The sequence below is a fragment of the Puntigrus tetrazona genome, unplaced genomic scaffold (genome assembly GCF_018831695.1).
Source record: "Puntigrus tetrazona isolate hp1 unplaced genomic scaffold, ASM1883169v1 S000000234, whole genome shotgun sequence".
NCBI classification, from domain to species: Eukaryota; Metazoa; Chordata; class Actinopteri; order Cypriniformes; family Cyprinidae; genus Puntigrus; species Puntigrus tetrazona.
In genome coordinates, this window is record NW_025047902.1 from 318,984 (window position 1) to 340,498 (window position 21,515).

A 21,515-nucleotide genomic window follows, 5' to 3' on the forward strand; every position below is an offset into this window, starting at 1 on the left:
ATTAATTTGTTCAAAAGATGGTTTCCATTTCATTTTAGGTAGTGCTTAGCTTGGTGATGTATGTTGAATTGTTAGTTTACTGGGATTTTACTAGTATTACTAGTATACCGGGATGTTTTGACTTTACTTTTCTATAGTGGAAGGAAGTGGAGCAGGTTAGTTAGTAGTTAGTAGGTTAGTAGATGTGGCAGACTGGCTTTAATTTAAGTTGTTTTTAGATGAACAAGAAAGGTTTTAGTTGAGACCTTCATCCTTCATCCTTGAACCATGGTATCTAGACACTTGACTGTACAACCATTCAGACCCTGCTGATTGAGTCTGAATGGTTGTCTGTCATGTTGTACATGTGCAGTCCCTTACCTGAGAGCCTATGACCCTGCTGTTGGCCCCTGGGGACCTGAGAGAAGCCCAAGAGGCTGGAGATGCATGTCTGGAGCCCGGCTGGGTCGTTCCGGTGGCTGGGCTGCCCTGGGGAATCGCAGCGGTGGTGGGGTGGAAGAACTCAGCCGGGAGATGAAAGAGAGGTGAAGACGTCTGGCCGTCTCCTCCACTGCCATCTGCCTCACACAAACCATCAGCTCATTTCAGCAGAATACAACAGGTGCTTTTACACTACAACTACAAGAGTTATGCTACATACCATTCCAACCTAAAAACAAGTATCTGAGGAGCAAATGAATGTAGTAATTACACTTGTTCTGATGGCAGCAGATAGCCTTCTATTAACTAGCTAAGCTAAACATGCTTCAATTAACATGCCCAAAGCTAATCTTCCCTTGAATTCACATTTTTAAACCTGTTGTCCAACAAAAGAGATCATTCTAACCTTTTTACTCCACAATAGCAGTCAAATATGTTCCATATGCTTAAATAACAGTGATAAACAATACATTGTTGCAGTTGAGTGTTTATTGTCTTTGTCAAAACAGAGTGAAAAAGATCTGATTTCAAAGGATAACATATTAGTGCGGGCAAGGCCTTAGTTTAACATTCAGTTAAATGTCTAAAACTACACGTTCAAACTGTTGTGGGTTTCCATTAACGTAATGATGTTAAAAAGAGAGTCCGCCCACGCACGCTTCTGATTGGCTGTGATATTTGATTGATTCTGTCGCATCACGTCTGGTGTGGACACTTAAATTGCTTGTCGCTTGAATCTTGTCAAGTTGATTAATTAGGACATGGTGTAAGCAGAAATTTTACATTTGTAATGTTTTAAGCCCAACCAGTCTCCAGACATCCAGACAGACAAACAGATATCTAGGTGTAAGTGTAAGAACACATCTGATGTAAGCGAGAGCAGAACACACACAGATGGAGCCTGACCTCCGCAGCGAGCTGCAGACCGGCGCCGGTGACCCGTCTCACACCGAACATCCCGTCTGTCTCGCCCCGGACTGGACGCTTCGCTCTGAGAGAGAAATCTCCTGCACACGAGTCTGCCGGAGATCAGGTCAGCGCTGCCGTGCTCCTGTACAGAAACACAGCGCTTCAGCTCTCAGATCACACCAAACCTACGACCCGAGCAGATCTGAGAGCTGTTCCAGCTCCATAATCAAGAATAGAAAAAAGTCACAGAAAAATATAAATTATAAGTCATTTATTTCATCAGGACAAAAGGCAGCATGAACATAACTGCTAAATATCTTTTGTTTTCCACTGAGAAGAGTTGTTTCCTAATTTAAGAGGCAAAAACCAAAGGGTATACTGTGCCCAGAAGTTTGGAATCAGTAAGAGGTTTAATAATATGTTTATTGTTCGAAAATAGCATTTTAAGTTTTCACTCATCAAATAATTTTGAAAAAAGTATCACAGGTCCTAAAAAATATTAAGTTGCACAACAGTTTTTCTGTATTTTTGATAAAAAAAATACAGCATTGATGAGCATAAGAGACACATCACAAGTGTTCTACATCTACATTACAGCAAAATGTTAATTTGCACACAACACAACCTGAACACGGTTTATACTATATAATATAATAACTGTTTTTTCAACTGTTTTTAGATTTAATCAATACAATGCTTGTGCGCCTGCTTTTGTACATTTAACTTGAATCATGCCCAGCAGATCGGTTTAAAACAGCGGGAGACTAATTCACTCCTTGATTTGCTTAATAAAAGCCTTTGAGATTGTGTTGACAAACATGTTTATAGTGCTTTATTTTCCAAAGTGTTTAAAATAGATGCAGCGCAGCCCTTTAAAGTAATTTGCATGCAGCGTATCATGACAATCTCACGCGTTTACTTCTGATCTGTGTAAGCTGCACAAGAGTGATTTTATTGGTGTAAAAAATCATTTTTTTCTTGGTTCGGCCCCAAAATGCTGAAACATCAAGCTATGCCTACGGTGAGCTCAGGATGACAGATGATTTTCTTAAAGAGAATATTTTCTTTGAGGTGTTCAGTTCGAGTCAAGCATGTTCTCCGTCTTCTCCACACGAGTCTGACAGCAGAAGCATCAGAGACACAGATAGAGCGAGAAGATCCTGCTGACACGAGCCCAAAGGAGCTTTACACATCCCCCCGAGAGACCCATGCACTTATCCGTTAATTAAGCGTGTCAATAATGATTAATCTATGGTGAACATGTGTCCTATTTTTCCTGCACACATCCTCTCTTTGGACTTAAAAAAATAGAATATCACCAAAAAGTGAATCACCCAAAATATCTGGGATTTGTTTTTTGCGTTCTACAGTCAGCATTCATTGTGTGTGTGTTTGCATTAAAGCCTGGAGAACAGTTTTCTTTACCCAGACCGTTTACTCCTTCTCTTGCAAACATTATAATATTCTATTTAATTTTCCCGCATCAGGGATCCTCTAGTATTTAAATAACTTCGGATGCAGTTGGTGTTGGATGCTTGGTTGCCAAATCTGCAATTTTTGGGTTAATTTATACTGTTGCATTGGCCTGATTTTCTCTCATGGGTTAAAAATATTGCATATATTACATTTGGCTTAAATGCTTGTATCGAATCATTTTGTATTTGCCTAAGATAAAATTGTTGTTAAGTTTGTGAAGGACGACCACTAATAGAAAGCATTATATCTGTGATCATCTGCATAATGGTGACTGTACAATATTATGTATTTGGGATATTCTCCCTCAGATGCAAAACCCCTCCACCAGTCCACCAGGACTTTCTCGCCAACACACACACACACACACACACACACACCTTCCGGTCCCTGTTCAACAGCTGGTAGTCGCTGTGCTCGTCCAGGCTGATGTCATCAGCCAGCGCCAGTGAGGAGGATTTATCTGAAAGCTGCTCCGACATCAGAGACGTTTGCTCGACCTCCGCCAGACGGATCTACAAAACACACACCATCGCCACGGGAAGCTGTCAAACACTGGAGCACGCAGAGATCTGAGCGCTCTGTCACATGACCTACTGCACACACACACACACACACACACACACACACACGCTATGATCCGTCACAGACAGAATTTTAAATGCAGCTTCTCTTCTCATCAAACACTGTTGTTTATTTAATTCAGAATTAGTCCTATGTGTGAAACAATTAGCCAGGATGAAGTTTCACGTAATTCTCTGCGAATGAGATCTTTGATGATCATTTGTCTGTGGGCTTTCACATAACTGCACGTTGCAACAAAAATTTAAAAATTAAACTATTTAAAAATTGTTGAAGAACTTCAGTGATTTAATAGTAGTCATTTACATTTTTATTAACAGAAGAGAACTGTAAACATGCAAATGTGTTCCTAAATTACTGAAATTTAAAATTTAAATCTCAATTAAACGTCTAAGGGGTTCAGCTGATTAAAACCGTTCAGAATCTGCTGAGGAATTGGAGTTTTCAGGAAGTGTGTATGCTCACCTCTCCTGATTGGCTCCTGTCGTCTCGTCTGATTGGTGGAGAGCAGTAATGGTGGAACACAGATCCTGAGAGATTATCAATCATCTGCATTTCTCCATCCAACGAGTCCTTCATCAGCAGAGAGACGCTCTCCAGCCACTGGTTCTCCTGTCACACACACACAGACACACACACACACACACACACACACACACACACACACACACAATCTGAGTGACTAGATCACTGGACACGCACTGAATCATAAAAAAAATAAATTAATTAAAAGTACTTTTTTTCATGTGCTATTTTTTTCCTTGCACCGTTTTTTTTATGATGTCTGGATGTCTGTACTGGAAAACATGTGTGTGTGTGTGTGTGTGTGTGTGTGTGTGTGTGTGTGTGTGTGTGTGTGTGTGTGTGTGTGTGTGTGTGTGTGTGTGTGTGTGTGTGTGTGTGTGTGTGTGTGTGTGTGTGTGTGTGTGTGTGTGTGTGTGTGTGTGTGTGTGTGTGTGTGTGTGTGTGTGTGTGTGTGTGTGTGTGTGTGTGTGTGTGTGTGTGTGTGTGTGTGTGTGTGTGTGTGTGTGTGTGTGAGTGTGTGTGTGTGTGTGTGTGTGTGTGTGTGTGTGTGTGTGTGTGTGTGTGTGTGTGTGTGTGTGTGTGTGTGAGTGTGAGTGTGTATGTGTGTGTGTGTGTGTGTGTGTGTGTGTGAGTGTGTGTGTGTGTGTGTGTGTGTGTGTGTGTGTGTGTGAAGCGTGTGGCCTGATCAATCATTCAGAACTCAGACGGATGAACTCGGTCCAGTAACCCAGCAGATGACCCGAGATCATAGACACACACCATCAGTCAGTGTCTCACATCAAGAAAAATCAGAAAAATTGCAAGAAAAAAAAAGTGGTGCTGTTATATGATTAATCAGATACAAAATAAAACATTTTGTTTACATTATATATATATTATAAATACAAATGCATATGCATTATATACTTTATATACTTTATATATTTATATTCGTATTTTCTATGTTATATATATAGTAATACATTTAATATATAAACATAACATATTTTTCTTAAATATATACATGCATGTGTTTATATATGCATAATAAATACAGTATATACACATATATAGCCTGCTATGTAAACAAAACGATATGTTATTAATGGTGATTAATCGTTTGTCGGCACTGAAACATTCTAAAGTCAAGTGATGAGAGCCGAGGGTCCGGCGGTGTGAAGGCCCCCCGCGAGCTCAGATAAATCACTGTCAGTGTGAACCAGACCCTGCTCATCACACGTGGACAGATTGTTTTGTGTTTCAGCTGCGACTTCATTTCCTCTGATGACTCACAACGTGTCTCCATTAACACACACACACACACACACACACACACACTGTGGGCTGTCAGATGTCAGGGAGGAAATTTACAATCACTCTGTGTAATGACTCATGAGAGATTCATGACTGCTGTCCCGCTTCAAAAACAAAGCCTTTACAGTCAGATTATAGAGCAAGAAACCTGTCTGCATACACACACACACACACACACACACACACACACACACACACACACACACACACACACACACACACACACACAGTACACAAATCACACACACACACACTCAAACACACAAGTACAGTACGTAAATCACACACACACACACACACACACACACACACACACACACACACACACAAGTACAGTACACAAATCACACACACACACACACACAAGTACAGTACACAAATCACACACACACTCAAACACACAAGTACAGTACGTAAATCACACACACACACACACACACAAGTACTGTACACAAATCACACACACACACAAGTACAGTACGTAAATCACACACACACACACACACACAAGTACAGTACACAAATCACACACACACACACACACACACACAAGTACAGTAAATCACAAACACACACACACACACACACACAAGTACAGTACGTAAATCACAAACACACACACACACACACACACACACACACACAAGCACAGTGTGTAAATCCCACATGACAACAGAAGCCCTGTCACTCAGAGTTTTAGTTCAGGTTTTAGAGTCAGTTCACAATGCAGATGATTTCTAAAACTATTAAAAATACATTTCAATAATGATTTTTGTCTCCATAACATAAATGCTAAAGACATCGACATCCAATCAGAATCCAGACTTTAATGAGCTTTAATGAGTTTGAAGAACACAGATGTGAGCGAGCCCCACCTGAGCCGGTGAGTAGAGCCTCCTCTGGTTCTGGCTGCTGTTAGTGTTACTGTGAGAGTGAGCCGCAGCCATCACCGCCGGTCTGGTCCCGCAGCCTCCATCGGCCCCGGCCGGACGGTCCAGACGGCCCAGACAGCACAGCCCGCCCTGCGCCAGCTCCATCTCGATCTCCGCGTCCATCTCCGCGTCCTCCTGAGCCTCTTTGTTGGAGTCGTCCAGGTGCTTCATCAGCACGGCCACCACCACGTTAATCAGGACGAACTGAGCGGTCAGAACGAAGCTGACGAAGTACATGGGCGAGATGATCTGCAGGCTGGAGTTACACGAGTAGCTGTCGCCCGGCGGACACTCGCGCAGTGTGTCCTGGGAACAAAGCAGAGTGTGTTTTCCTCAAACTAGTAGAAAGAAAGCATTCAAAACACACCGTTAAGTGCTTCTTTATCTCTGTGTGTCAATAGATAGACTTATTTTTAAAGGCGGTTTTCCCAAAATGATCCATTAAATCTTCAATATCCTAAGGGTTTTTTCACAGAGGGATTTGTTTATATGCAATTCATTTGATTATATACAACTTTTGAAATATTTTCAGAATTTTATTCGGAAAATTTAACAAGAATTTTTAAACTGACTTCGCTCCGTGTTCAGATTTTTGTATTAGAAATGTGCGCAAATGAACATTTTATTCCAATAAACATGGTGAAAATGCATTAGTTTTCCGTCTTTTGGCAGCATTTTCTGATTTATGGACAAAAAAAAGAAAGAAATGTAACATTTAATGTAACATCTCTTGATGTTTGTGAATATTAAACCAGAGGAGGCACACGTATTTATTTAGTTTCTTTACTTATTTATTATACATTACACGCTACCAATCCAAAGTTTTTTACTAAATGATTCTTTTCTAAAAGTGCGTTCAGCTGGAAGATGGTTTTCTGGCCAGCTTAGGCCTTTTTTGTATTTTTAGCTCCAGCTTTAAAAATGTGTTGGTGATTAAATATTCAGTATCTCTCCGTGGTGATTGGTTGATAAACCAAAGAAGCATGGCCTTCTTCGTAGATTTTCTTTCTTCTATATTTAAACCGGTGACAAATAGCGCCGCTCCGCTGACAAAGTCAAATAATCAATGGTGGCTGGTTCATTTTTAATCAGTGAAGGCCAGAGTGTCCAGCTTCCTCTCCTTCTGGAGAACAGCAGCAGTGCTGAGATTACAAGGAGCATACATTCCTTTCAGATTTTCATTAGCATGCGTCTTCTCTCCAAATTTTGAGTAGGCTGTGCTTTTCCTGACGATGATATCTGATAAGTTACATTTTTATCCTGTTTGCCCAAAATAGCAATCAATTCAATTTTAACAACTGGTTATAGTGAGGAAAATAAAAAAAGAAGTGTTAATGTTTCGTAGCTTTTATTTCTGGTTTGTGTTCACGTAAGACCTCGACGTCAGCAGCGTGACTCTACCTTCATGATGCCGTTCCAGTTATCTCCTGTAGACACCTGGAAGAGAGTCAGGAACGCCATCCCGAAGTTTTCAAAAGTGGCGTGACGACTCATGCCTTCACACGGGTATTCAACATTACACACTGAAACACACACAAAACATCAACCATCAACTCACATCTTATTTGAATTTCCCCTGATTTATTTATAATACTCAGCGAGGCACACTAAAAACAGCTAAATAGTATTTCAATTTAACATAACTGTTTTCTTTATGAATACGTGTTAAAGTGTAATTTATTTCTGTGATTTTCTGCATCATTTCTCCAGTCTTCAGCGTCACGTGATCTTCAGAAATCAGAATAATATACAGATTTGCTGCTAAAGAAATATATCTGATTATTATCGATGTCGAAAACTGTTTTTTTTTGTAGAAACTGCTATATGTTTTATTTTTCTGGAATCACAGATTATCTGAAACAGAAATGCATTCACCCTCGCTTTTGATCAATTTAATTAACGATTAACGAGCACTTTTTTCCTTAATGAATAAAAGCATTTTCTTTCTCTAAAAAAATGCAACGAAATGATGCAAATGCGAGCAGATCGTTAGGTGCTTCGGGACTGTTTTTCTTCTCACCCAGTTCTCCAAACAGCTCGACTCCGAGCGCGGCGTAGATGAAGAACAGAAGAACAAAGAGCAAGCCCAGATTCCCCACCTGAACAAAACACACACACACACACACACACACACATCAGTCGTGCGGCGCAGAGCTCATCTGAGGCACTAAAGCAGCCGTCAACACTCAGAATGAAAGTCGTTTAACTCCCAGAATGAGGTTTGTGTTGGTCCGGCTGGCCATCATGCGCTCACAGCTGCTTTATTGCTCATATTCAAGGTTAATTCATTTCCATTAGACGTGCTGGAAGCCCATCTGAGCCCGGCCTGAGCTGGAGAAAACACACACTTTCTCACATTGTTCCTCACATACGCTTCCCTCAAAGGCACGCAGTGGTTTTATATAAATATAGATTTGAAATCACATGAATTAAGTTACTATTGACACACTTCCAGGACTGAAGTGTGATCGTCGTTGCAGTAAATCCAGAGAAAGATCGACGCCATCTGTTTAAAGCGTCTGTGAGTGTGAAGTGAGTCAGCCGTGTTGAACGCTCAATGACTCTTGAAACGACGTGATGAGAGCGCGTCTAACGCTTCGCTCACACACCAGACGCTCCTCCGCTGCTTTACGACGTCATCGAATCAGATACGGCCGCTAAATGATAGACATGATCAGAGTGGTGTATCCTCTTTGAGTGTCATGTAGAAACACTTCTCATGTCAGATCCTGCCTGATTCTTGTCACGTAAACATTAGAATAACTGCGGTCATATTTCCAGACTGAAGCAGTGTGTGTGTGTGTGTGAGTGCCTTTCTGTCTGAGTATGTGTGTCTGTTTGTGTGTGTGTGTGTGTGTGTGTGTGTGTGTGTGTGTGTGTGTGTGTGTGTCTGTGTGTGTGTGTGTGTGTGTGTGTGTGTGTGTGTGTGTGTGTGTGTGTGTGTGTGTGTGTGTGTGTGTGTGTGTGTGTGCGTGTGTACCTGCGGTAACGCCTGCACCACGGTATCGAGCAGCGCTCTCATTCCTGTGGCCATCTTCAACAACTTCAGAACTGTGAAATTGAGACAAAAACACACTGAATGCGCCGGGAGAGAAGTTCAGCCCGAGTCTCTCTAAATGAAGATCGATGAGAGGCAGGACTGAGAGGACGGTTTCTGGCCTCTCTGCTGCTCACACACTTCTGTTGCTCATCTCAGTGGTGTTTAGAAATGCTCAATCGCTCTGAAACAGACTCCAGCGCTGGAACACATCGGTCAGGACTTTTCTGATTACCTCACAGATGCCACTGGATCATTTCATTCAGCTCATGTCCTTCATATAGACTTTTTAATCCATTTCTACAGTGACAAAATTGGCCTAGGATTTTCACTCAGTAGTCACACTTCACTTAAAGACTTTATATATAATGCATTCAAAAATATTTGAATGCACTACTCTGTAACGCTCCTTGTTATGCACTGAATGTTTTCACTAATAAGTGTAACCACAGTTATATTATACAATACATCTGTTTATTGTTATATATATGCATTAATATAATGCATTAAAACACACAACAGACTATCTAAGGAATCTGCCTTTATAATGCATTTTAGCTTTGGATACAATGATTTTATGAAAGATGCAATGCATTACAACATACATTATAAAAATAAAAACTTTATGATACATTATACATAAAAGCGTCAAGTGTTACTATAAATTTCACAAATAATTGTAAAGAAATGTCAAGTACCACACTGAATTAAATGAAGTACAAAATGTATTATGCCTTGATATATTATATCTCTATGCTTTTTGACCCACTTAAGTGCATTCGTGTCATTTCATAATGTTACATTGTATATGAGATATCAATAATTTGTGGAAATTCTGGTGAAACGCATAAGTTCTGTATTTAAATATATTTGTTCAATAACATTTGTTATGATAAAGCATGTTTTGTTTTTAAGTGTATTTTAATATTTTATTGTTCAGAATTACTGATAGTGTTTTATGTTCAATACATTTTAATTAGTAGTCCTTTTCCGTGCATCAGATAAAAAAGGTGGTCTCACGTTGTAAATGACTAAAAGCACCTGAAAAGCGCATGGATCCACGCAATAACTCAACAATACTAACCTCTTCAGTTAATTACTGTCCATCTATGTCCAAATTTCTTTAAATATATAGGAGCTCTTGAGGTTTTCCATCTTATACATTTTTAATTGCATCCGTTTTTTAAAATGTACTTTTCACAGAAGTATCTCAGAGTTCCCGAGGCGTGTGTGTAATGCGGTGTATAAGCGCTCACCGCGGGCGATGCGCAGGACCCTCATGATCCGGATGATGGTGGGATTGATGGGAAGTGAAGCGCTTATTTCAATCTCCTCCAGAGTGATTCCCATCACAGACAGCAGAACGATGGCCAGATCCAGCTGATTCCATCTGAGGAGACAGAACGCTCATCACAGCCCAGATCTTCTGCAAACCGGGCTTGTGTTATTTCAGATGTGTGCTCACCTGTCTTTAAAGAAGCGCCTGAAGCCGAACGCTGTGAGCTTCAGCGTGGCCTCCACCACAAACGTGGAGCTGAAGAAGTAGTTGCAGTATTTCAGAGCTGTCTCCAACGACTGAGAGAAACCAGAGAGGAAAAAAAAACTGAGAGTCATTAACAGATGGATTTCTGGTTACTCTGATTACAGATGATTCTTCTCAAAACAGCTGGACTCTGACAAAACACCAGCTGTAATACTGTTGTAACTTAAATAAAACAATAAAAATAATCAGCTAGTTGCCAGGGTAACATTCTCATTTTAATGGAATTTAAAGTAATGTACTAAAATATCTAAAAATGAATTACAACAAGAATGTTGGGACCTTTTTTATGACATGAGCCAATATTTAATAGAACATAGAGAACATAACACATTTTTAAATGGTGAATATTTACACGTTCATCCTCTAAATGAGTGCATTTCAAATTTGATGCCTTCTACAGGTCTCAAAAAAGTTGGCACAGGAAAATAAAAAGCAAGATATTTTGTAAGCAAAAGATTTAGCTGGAAGAACATATAGCAGCGTTGGTAGCTATAATGATTAGCTATTAAAAAGGCAGAGTCTCTCAAAACTGCCCATCTTTAAGAAGATTGTGGAATACTATGAAAACAATGTTCCTCACTGTTAAATTGAAAAGGCTTTGCGAATCTTTTGCACACATCTACAGTGCATGATATCATCACTTTCCTGAATGGGCCCAGGAATACTTCCAGAAACCACTGACTATAAACACAATCCTCCGAGCCATTTGCAAATGACAACTAAAGCTCTGTCATCCAAAAAATCAAACCATTTGTGAACACGATCCAAAGGCTTGTTGTGTCCTGTGGACCTAGACTCATTTAAAATAGACTGTTTCAAAGTGTTTCTGTGGTCAGATGAGTCCAAACTGATCATTCTTGTCGGACAGACACTGTGTTCTTGAGTTAAAGAGGAGGAGATCTTCAGAGTTCAGTTCAGAAGCAGCATCTCTGATGGTATGGAGGTGTAGAAGTGTATACTGTATGAGAAACTTCATGTTCTGGAAGGCTCTATGAATGCTGAAAGGTATATAAAGGCTTTAGAGGATGCTCCCCTCCGGATGACGTCTATTTCAGAGAAGATCTGGTGTGTTTCAGAAGAACATAAACCACATACTGCAGATATTACAACAACATGACTTCATCGAAGAAGAGTCCGGAGCTGAATTGATTTCATCAACTTTAGAGAATGTTTAGACCATCACTAAATGAAAAATATCACCATAAACTCTTCAGCAGCTGGAAACCTGACACTACAACAACATTTGATGTAGACCAATCAATCAAAGCTGATTGGCTGCGAGTCATGTGACCATGCCCCTCACCTGTGGTTGGTTGTAGTGCTCCAGGCTCATGGTGACCACATTGATGCAGATGATGAGGGTGATGAAGAGGTCCAGATAATGACTGGTGCAGAACGAGTGGATCATCAGCCGAATGCGACCGTACGAGGAGTAATACGGCAGCCGCTGAGCCTCTGAACACAAACACAGCGTTCTTATTAACATCATCATCACCTGCAGCGCTGACGCCTCGACAAGAACGCGCTCTGATATTTCACTGACAGAGGGATGGATGGATGTAAACGAGGGAGAGATGATGGATGGAAGGAGGAAGAGGAAACAATGGGGTCAGAGCTGATGAATGTGGCTCAGGAGAAGAAGAACGAGGAGGAACACGAGAGATAAACGAGTGAGAGCAGCAGATGAATAATAATAACAGACGAGAGCCAAAGAGATGAAGATGAATGAAGAAGACGAGAGCAGCGGGACGATGGAGAATAGATGAGAAACTAATGAGACTCCTTAAGGAGGCTCTTACTGCGCCTCCTCTTTTCCAGACGCTTCAGCCGCTTCTCCTCCCTCCGCCGAGCCTCCTCTACCTCCTGATGCTGCCGGCACTTGTGGAAGTTCTCCACCACCACACCCACAAACATGTTCAAGACGAAGAAGCTGACGATCAGCAGGAAGGAGATGAAGTACAGCAGCATCCAGGGGTTGTTATTGATGACGGGCTGAACACAGACACACACACACACACACACACACACACACATTTATAATGTAACAAAGGTTTCTATTTCAAATAAATGTTTTCCAAAAAAAAACACTAAATGGTTAATCTGAAAGTGCAAGGATGCAAACATCCTTTAGGGGAGAGAAGATATTGTTTGGTCAGAATAAAAGTAATAGAAGTCTATTAAAAAAAGTCCCCTAATTCACAGAAAAAAACGTGTGTGTGTGTGTGTGTGTGTGTGTGCTGGTCGATCCCGACAGCATCCAGCCCGTGGTACATGATATTTACCCATCCATCTTTAGACGCCAACACAAACAGTGACATCAGAGCCTGGAATGGAGGACCACCGAACAAACAGATCATCAGCGGCAGGAAGTCAAGATCTTGTTTATTTCCTCCACAGGACTGAACTGATAGAACAGATTACTAAAGCTAGCGAATAAATCACAAGATTCCTGACAATGAGTCCGGCGGTCCGTGTGAGTTTAACTTCAGTTTAAAAACAGCACTTGAACATTTAATAAAGAACCAGACAACCGATGCACTCCAGATTATTACCATGGAAACGAAAATCATGATAAAAAATTGTATGAATATCTGTTATAATATTAATATGTGTTGTTTTTTCTGAATAGTGTACAATTTAAATGACTTCTTGTAGTGAGAGAAGAAATGAAATATGTTTCACATATAAGTTTATTATAAGTTAATTTTTTTCTAAATGTAATGATCTAATGTGTCTGTTGTTGTTTTACCTCTTTAAAATGCAGTTTTGACCAGACGCAAACTGTAGTCACAGCACTTATTTTCAAGAAAATACGGTAATTTGTTTCCGTAAGCTATATTTTCTACTGTTGTTGTAATAGCAACAGTGTCAATTCATTGTGAGATAGTTGTTCATACAACATAGATTTAGTGCAATGTGTTCAGATGTGGCTGGACATAGACTTCAGGAAACAAACGCTTCTGTTCACTGACCCTCACCTGCCCCAGGTTGTCAAAGTTGTACTTGTGATGAACCCAGCGGTAATTGGCAGAGAGACAGTCGGATTTATTAGTGATGTTCTTCACATCCAAACCCACACAGTAATAGAACTTCCCTTTGAAGAGCTGCACACACACACACACACACACACACACACACACACACACACTCAGTGAGACCAGTATCTGACGGAGAAGGACTAGAGAGCACTGTCTACTGAACATGAGATGAACCTGAACTCCCAGGATGCCGAAGATGATGAAGAAAGCACAGCAGATGAGGACGATGTTTCCGATGGGCTTCAATGACGTGATCAGAGTTTCCACCACCAGCTTCAGACCCGGAGCTCGACTGATCACCCTGAGGAACCATGAAGAACCACAAGAGTCACAAACACACAGAACCACACTGGACCTCAGAGACCGATAAAAAACACACCATCACTCTTAAAAACAAAGGTGCTTCACGATGCCATAGAAGAACCTTTTTTCCATGAAGATCTTTTAATATCTGAAGATTATAAAAAGTTAAGAGAGAGATGGTTCTTTTAAAAAACTTTGACTGAATGGTTCTTTGTGAAACCAAAAATGGTTCTTCATTGCTGTGAAAAACCTTTTAAGGCATCTTTATTTTGAAATAACAGTTTATACCAGTTTATTATAGTCACTGTTATACGTAAATAGATTGATTTTATTTAAATTTGTGATTTTAAATTTTGAGTTATATTTTTTCTCTGCTTTCCTGTAGCTCAAGCATTCTCAAGATTATGGGATAGATCCCAGTGAGAACTGAAAAAAATGTACACTTTCAACACAATGTGCATTTCTTCAAATATAATGCATTATAACTATGAGAAATATAATCCATAATCCAGAGTGTCAAATGTTGCAGACATGCTCATGTTCCTACAGTAGTGATGACAATTTCAAGGGTATTCAGTATTTCCTACGATGCAAATTGAGGTCAAACTGAACATAATATAAGGGTTACAAATTGTGACTAATAAGTAATGATCACTGAATAAACCTGTAGTCTGTTTATCCCCAAGGGACTAGTTGATCTAAAGGAAGCCCTGGTGAGGCTGGTTTGTGTCTAGTTGACTCAACTAATCAACTAATGAGTAGTTGACCTGAGCGGCCGTAATGTTCTCAGCAGTCTGAGCACCCGCAGGACACCCAGGATCTTCGCTCCGCCCGTCATCGACACCACGATATCAACCAGAGACACGAAGACCAGAAAGCCGTCCAGAACGTTCCAGCTGCTGCGTAGATACGCCCGATCGCCCAGATACAGACCCATAGACACCACCTGAGACAAAAACATGCAGGATGACAGCTCTTCAGAGCCTCACAATATACTGCTTTTTAATAGAAGAGCTTATTGAGGTTGTAAACAAATATGCAAGAAGATTGCGTATGCACTCTTTGTTGAGTATCATATTTGATATATCATGCTTTTATGGCCAATGTAGTCTGATACGGTGAGAAGATGAAGGGAAAAAAGCAGTTTTATATGTAAATAAATGCTCCTCAAAAGATGTGAGATGTCTTGGAGGCTTGCGAAAATCATTCCTTCGCGAAGGAACAGTAAAAGTAAAGCTTCTGGAATACTCCTCAAAAGATCCTGTGACTGCAAAGGTAATATGACTACAGTTATTCTAATGTCAAGACAAGATTTGACAGCAGAAAGACACGAGAAGCATCAGCTGAATCTGGACGTTTGTACAATTACATTAAAAGACAAAAATCTATCTATAGTGTCTCTCAGAAGCTCAATCAATCGAAGTCAGATACATGCAGTAGACCTGAGTTTGCTGTGCTATCTGAATAGATCCCTCATACTGAATTTGTGCTGAAATATCCAAGTTTGAAGGACACATGACCTTTGATATTGAGAACTAAAGATAAGTGGAGTGATTTTTTCTTTCACAAGTCTTCTATCTCCCTGTGTATGATAATACAGTAGGTTTGGTGTTATTTTCTGCTGCTCATCAAGAGCAGACCTGTGCCGATACAGACTGGCTTTTCTCTCTGCGAGCAGAAGAACGCTCTGTTCTGACAGCATCATCAGAATTTTTACCGCGGTAAGGCCTGACAGGTACAGAGAGAGAGAGAGAGAGAGACAGAGAGAGAGAGAGAGAGAGAGAGAGAGAGAGAGAGAGAGAGAGAGAGAGAGAGAGAGAGAGAGAGAGAGAGAGAGAGAGAGAGAGAGAGAGAGAGAGAGAGAGAGAGAGAGAGAGAGAGAGAGAGAGAGAGAGAGAGAGAGAGAGAGAGAGAGAGAGAGAGAGAGAGAGAGACAGAGAGAGAGAGAGAGAGAGAGAGAGAGAGAGAGAGAGAGAGAGAGAGAGAGAGAGAGAGAGAGAGAGAGAGAGAGAGAGAGAGAGAGAGTGGACCTGCTGCACTGCGTTTGAAGCTGATTTCACCTCAGAGACAGAACCTACAGGACACCGACGCTTCAGAACAAACTCCACTAACTGCACAACAGTCAGAGTGTGCTTTATACCGGAGACTATTTACTCCCAGCATGCACAGCGGCCGTCTCCAGCGCTGTCATTGGCTCAGTTGCAAACAAAGCTGATTTTAAAAGACCTAAACAAGCTGAATAATCAGCGTGAGAAGCAGACACTGTAATGAACACAACAGAATCCCTTCTGTGTCACTGACTACCAAAACTTATTTGGATCACTGCACCAGCCTGTTTTCATAGCTATTGTTTAGTGATATAAAGGAACCCGTAAGACTGTCAGCAGAAGAAAATGTTAATGTTACCTTGACGGTCATCTCGGCCACGAAGATGGCAGTGAAAACATAGTTGGAGATGGTGAGGAAGACTCGCTCCTGATGGGAGAAGAGAGGAAGACAGTCTGAATGCTACAGCAGCGGTGGTGAGGAGAGCTAATGCTACAGCAGCGCTAGCGATGAGACGCGTGACTTTTACAGCGAGGTGAAATATCCTGCAATCATGGCTGGAAATGGCTGAGGTGCGTTCATACAGTCAACACCACTGAGAACACCTGCTAGAGCTACACCACCACAGCACGCGCTACAGTGTTGATTCCTAGTTGATAGGGTGTTTTGGTTACTAAGCGGTTGCTAGGGTGTGTTGGAAAGTTGTTACTAGGCTGTTTCTTGTTCATTTTTTATTGCTGGTTGTTTATAGGATGCTAGTGAGCTCTGATGGTTGTTAGGGTGTTGAAATGTTGTTACTAGGCTGTTTTGTATTGTTATTACATAGTTGGTCGTTTTTTATTCTTAGTTGTTTATTGGTTGCTAGAATTTTCAGATGGTTGTTAAGGTGTTGGAAAGTGGTTGCTAGGCTGTTTAGTATAGTTGATGCATAGCTGGTTGCAAGGCTGCTCTGATGGTTGTTAGAGTAATGAAAAGTTGTTACTGGGATGTTTTTTTATTCTTGGTACTTGATAGAAAGTTGGTAGAGTTGGTGGAGTGTTCTTGTTGTTAAGTTGCTAAGGTGGTGGTGGAGTGTTCTTGTTGGTTGCTAAGTGGTGCTGTGAGCGGCTAGGAGGTAGAAAAGTTGTCACTAGGGTGTTTGGTACTGCTGGTGTAGTGTTCTTGTGGTTAGTCTTTACGAGGGTGTATGTTTTCAATGAGTAAGAAAAATTTTAAATGTAATATGTTTAATTTTGTGAAAACATTGCGTCTGATTGTAGGATGTGATCTTGTGTGACGCTGAGATCTGTGCAGATCGTTCAGGTGGAAGTAAAGCTAAAGTTTCCTGCTGGTTTCTCCCGAGTGAAGCTCAGGCGCTGATGTGACAGTATTCATGCGGAGCTGCAAATCACTGTGTCACTCCTGCTAGACGAGAGCGTGAAAGAGAGCGAGGAACGTACCAGACTGCCCTGATGGATTCTGGGTCTCTCCAGAGCCACTGTGATGCAGTTGAGGAAGATGAAAGCCAGAACTACATAATCAAAGAGCTTATGAGCGATGATCGTCTGACACAGCAGACGAAACCTGAACAGACAGACAGAGAGACGGTCTTTGCTCACAGAGTCAGACATTTTCACAAGAAATAAAAACAAAAAACATACTCACTTTGTGTCAATCATGTTTTTAAAATAGCACTTACAGACCACCGTGTGCAGTGATCACTAATGGTTTGTCCAAGCTGCCCATGTGTCACGGGGTCCAGTAACAAGTTCTTCACCCAAAGCATCTGCTTTATCAACACATTATGATCTGCTCGTATGTGTGCTGAACTGATCCCATGCTGTGAAACTCTCAGGGGTCACGTGTTTGCCCTTCTGCAGTTACTTCACATGTGTTTTCTGTCATGTAGAGCAGCGTCTCTGAAGGACTTCTCCCGCTGTCAGCAGGACTCTAATCAGATCTGTGAGTCTCATTTAAATTCTGATTCTGATGAAGAACATCTGACAGACCACATGAAGAAACCCACCCAGATGGGTCAATACACGGCAGACTGCTGAGGAGCTCAGTAGAGCAGCAGGAGTCTGAGGCGGTCAGACGAGGAGTCATTCAGTCGATATACAGAGCTGTCTGAAGGACATTCAGACACAATACAGCAGAGTGACTGCACGCACTATTTTACACTAAGAAACTGTACTTAACTGAAATAATTTTTCAAAGAGTTTTCTAAGCTTATTAACTCTTTCCCTAGCAAACATGGAATTTTCTGGGTTTTTTTTCATTTTCAGTTGTACACTGTTAAACATCTCCTCAATGAGTCTACATTAGAGAGTGCCGATCAAGAAGACAGACAAGGAGGACAAAGAAATAAGCAATATATAAGCACATGCATATGAAAAATAATGAGATCAAATATAGAGTAAAATATAGATCCAGAAAGTGGTAAAAGTCTGTGCAAGCTGTAGGAGCGCTGATGGAAGCATCTACTGCATCTTTACTTCGATAATAGCACTGGACATAATCCAGATGTAGAGTTTGGGAAAAAATATATATTTTTAAAGATTTTTGCTCAAAATGTTTTTTTGTTGTCGTTTTACACAACCTACCTATATTCAATTGTTGATTAAAATGCTTGACTTTAGGATACAATAGAAAGTAAAAAATAAGAGTTAACAATTTTGAAATCAAGGGCCTGTAGAGATTTGCTAATTTTTGTATTAATGTTTTATTACCCTCACAATACTTTTGTGTCTTTATGAAATCTCAACGGACATCATACAGTCAATGAGAGTGACCGAATAGAACGAGAGTGTTTTGAGTACATACTTGTTCTGAGGAGAGAATAAGTAAATGGACCAATCCTCTCTCTTCTCACACCAGTCTGGACGATAGACCTCCATCATCTTCTGGATACGGAAGCAGAGGCTCTGCAACACACACACACACACACACACACACACACACACACATACACAGGACTCTGGTTATCTGAGATAAAGGCAACTCTTTCCAATTTATTCTGAATAACAGTTTCATTTTCCCTGGGAGACGTTTCCAATAAACGGAGTAAAATATGAGGATTAGAGCATCCGTATGACATCCATATTCATGTGAGCGGACAGCTGCTGTGACCCAGCGGAGTTTGGCTATTGTGTTTGCCGTCATTGTTCATAATGAGCTTCTTCATGTTGTTTATCCTCCACACACAAAAACACGTCTGCGAATCTACTGCTGCTGTATTTCACTTACGAGACGTTTATTAAGCGCTAAAATGAGCCAAGATTCTCCTCAGTCGTCTGTCAGACGTGACGATGTGCCGCTCAGCAGAGAATCGCTCTAATGATACGCTCAAACTGATTCACAATAGCGTTTTTAAATCACTTCACTGAGAGGAAGAGCTTCCTAAAGGACTTTTAAAACTGTGAGAGATTGTCAGGCTCAGAGAGAATGTGTAACTTTATTCCACTTTTCATGCACTGCTTTTCAGAGAAAATCATCTGAAATTAGCATAATGGATTCAACAGCGGAGCTGAGAGAACCGAACACTTACTGACCGCTGAAAGCAACAGCACATCTGTCTGTCAACCTCTCTAATCATCTATACGTCTATCTATCTGTCTATCAGCCTAAGTATTTACCTGTCTGTCCATCTGCCTATCTATACACCTGTCTGAAGATCTCTACATCTACTTACCTGTTTATACATCTGTCCATCAACCATTTATCTGTAGCGAAGGAGAAGACTTTTTTATTGTAAACATTAAGACCACCTTGGATGATATTCTGCACTCACGTATTCAGTGTCTTCCTCCAGGTCGTTCTTGTCTTTGCGTGCATTGAGCTGTGGATAAACCTCTCCCAGCAGCGTCCCCTGAGGGCCCGGGCCCTTCCCATTGCAGTCCTGGTGTTCAGCAGACACGCTCTTCTTCCGGAGCAGCGGGGGGCGCTGCAGGAGCTCGGGCAGCTCCAGCGAGAGAGCTCGGCGGTGTCTGCGTGACAGGAAGGGAGGCTGGGGCAGGAGAGACTCGTGTTCGGCCGGGTGCGAGTGAACGCTGCGGACCCGTAAGCTCCCTCCGATGACCCCTCCAGTCCTCAGACCACGGCCGGAGCGTCCCGCGCTGTTCCAGCTGCACCGCCGGCTCCAGGACGGCTGAGGAGGAGCACGCCCCCAGTGGTGGTAATGGGAACTGCGGCTGTGACGCTAAAGAGAAAGGAGGAAACCTGTTCACTGTCTATCTCCTGGAGTCATAAAGTGTTACTCTACCCCAAGCTAGAAATAGTCACTTACCCCCATGTCATTCCCTATCGTATATTAAAAAGCACTTTTAATACATTTCAAAAAGCTTGAACAATCTTAATGGATAATATAAGAACATTCCTAAGAAGTACAAACTTTTTTCTCAAGACAGAAAATAAAAAAATTGCAGCTAGAAAGTACTTTATTATCGAATGTTTGGTGAATCCGTCGCCTGACTCCTAACGAGCCTGTAAGCGCCGCGGATGAGTTAACTTCACGCAGTTGTGTGTGTGTTTGTGTGTTAATTGCAGTCGTGGTGTTACTGATCTCGCTGACTGCATTCGCTCATTTTTAGCAGCAAAAGCAGTTGCCATAGAAACTTGTGTTCTCTAGCGTCAAGCTCTTGTTTTGACCCGACGCTCGCGAAACCTCAGCGTTCACATCACAGCGTCAATAAAGTGTCACGGTTCAGACGTCACGTTTGGTGACTCAACACCTTCAGGATGAGTGATGTACGCAGCAAGAAAGATTTCATTCTGTAAGAAGTGTGACAGACGGTTCCTGCCTGAGCGTTCACAGGCTTTACCTTGTTTTACCATGTTCCCAGAGACTCTTTCCCACCACAATCTCCCGACGGCATGTGACTTCAAGAACAACAGCCCAACACACTATATTTAACCCAAGCGGCTCACACTCGTCTCTCTCGATACACACGGCTGCCTCAATTAAAAGAGGGGTTGCTATGGAAACCCCAAAAGCCTTGGCTGAGCGTCCGCCGCAGATTATCAAGAGAATTTTGGTCTTTCGCAAACACACACACACACACAGACGAGTCTCTGCTTGAGGGATTTTCTAATTCCAAACATTAATCTGCACTAATGTTTCTTTGACTCATTACATCCCCAGACACACAAACACACAAATGATTGTCTGATGTGTTGACATCGATTTCTTCATCGACTTACCAGAGACGAGGATCTCCTGCCCAGGCAGATGGTTCTGCTCCGGTGGTTCTCCTCGGAGAAGCCGGTCTTGGTCTTCTCCTCTGCCAGCGGCGCCAGATCCAGATGTCCATTAGGAGTGAGAGACGACAGCTTGGGATCTGGAGAAAAGAAACGACAGTCATCCGAAGCCTAGAGCAGATCTCCGGCCTTCAACACAGGCCGTGAAGCTCTCTGGAGACGGCACTAATGTCTCCTTC

At 41.6% G+C, this 21,515-nt stretch overlaps 1 protein-coding gene across 1 annotated transcript in view; it reads right to left on the reverse strand.

The window, feature by feature from the left end:
• The window catches only part of LOC122333341 (voltage-dependent T-type calcium channel subunit alpha-1I-like), a 71,883-nt gene that overhangs the window by 4,853 nt on the left and 45,515 nt on the right, over positions 1-21,515 (reverse strand). The window contains exons 16-36 of the mRNA XM_043230910.1: positions 21,280-21,416; positions 19,871-20,278; positions 18,904-19,004; positions 17,541-17,664; positions 16,462-16,530; positions 14,823-15,001; positions 13,927-14,053; positions 13,693-13,818; positions 12,952-13,038; positions 12,514-12,709; positions 12,018-12,169; positions 10,637-10,746; positions 10,428-10,561; positions 9,115-9,185; positions 8,155-8,233; positions 7,536-7,657; positions 6,078-6,440; positions 3,850-3,996; positions 3,183-3,317; positions 1,327-1,471; positions 361-557 (exon numbers count right to left, since the gene is read on the reverse strand). Of these exons, the coding sequence (XP_043086845.1) occupies positions 361-557; positions 1,327-1,471; positions 3,183-3,317; positions 3,850-3,996; positions 6,078-6,440; positions 7,536-7,657; positions 8,155-8,233; positions 9,115-9,185; positions 10,428-10,561; positions 10,637-10,746; positions 12,018-12,169; positions 12,514-12,709; positions 12,952-13,038; positions 13,693-13,818; positions 13,927-14,053; positions 14,823-15,001; positions 16,462-16,530; positions 17,541-17,664; positions 18,904-19,004; positions 19,871-20,278; positions 21,280-21,416 (3,209 nt within the window). The remainder of the gene's footprint in view (positions 1-360; positions 558-1,326; positions 1,472-3,182; positions 3,318-3,849; positions 3,997-6,077; positions 6,441-7,535; positions 7,658-8,154; positions 8,234-9,114; positions 9,186-10,427; positions 10,562-10,636; positions 10,747-12,017; positions 12,170-12,513; positions 12,710-12,951; positions 13,039-13,692; positions 13,819-13,926; positions 14,054-14,822; positions 15,002-16,461; positions 16,531-17,540; positions 17,665-18,903; positions 19,005-19,870; positions 20,279-21,279; positions 21,417-21,515) is intronic.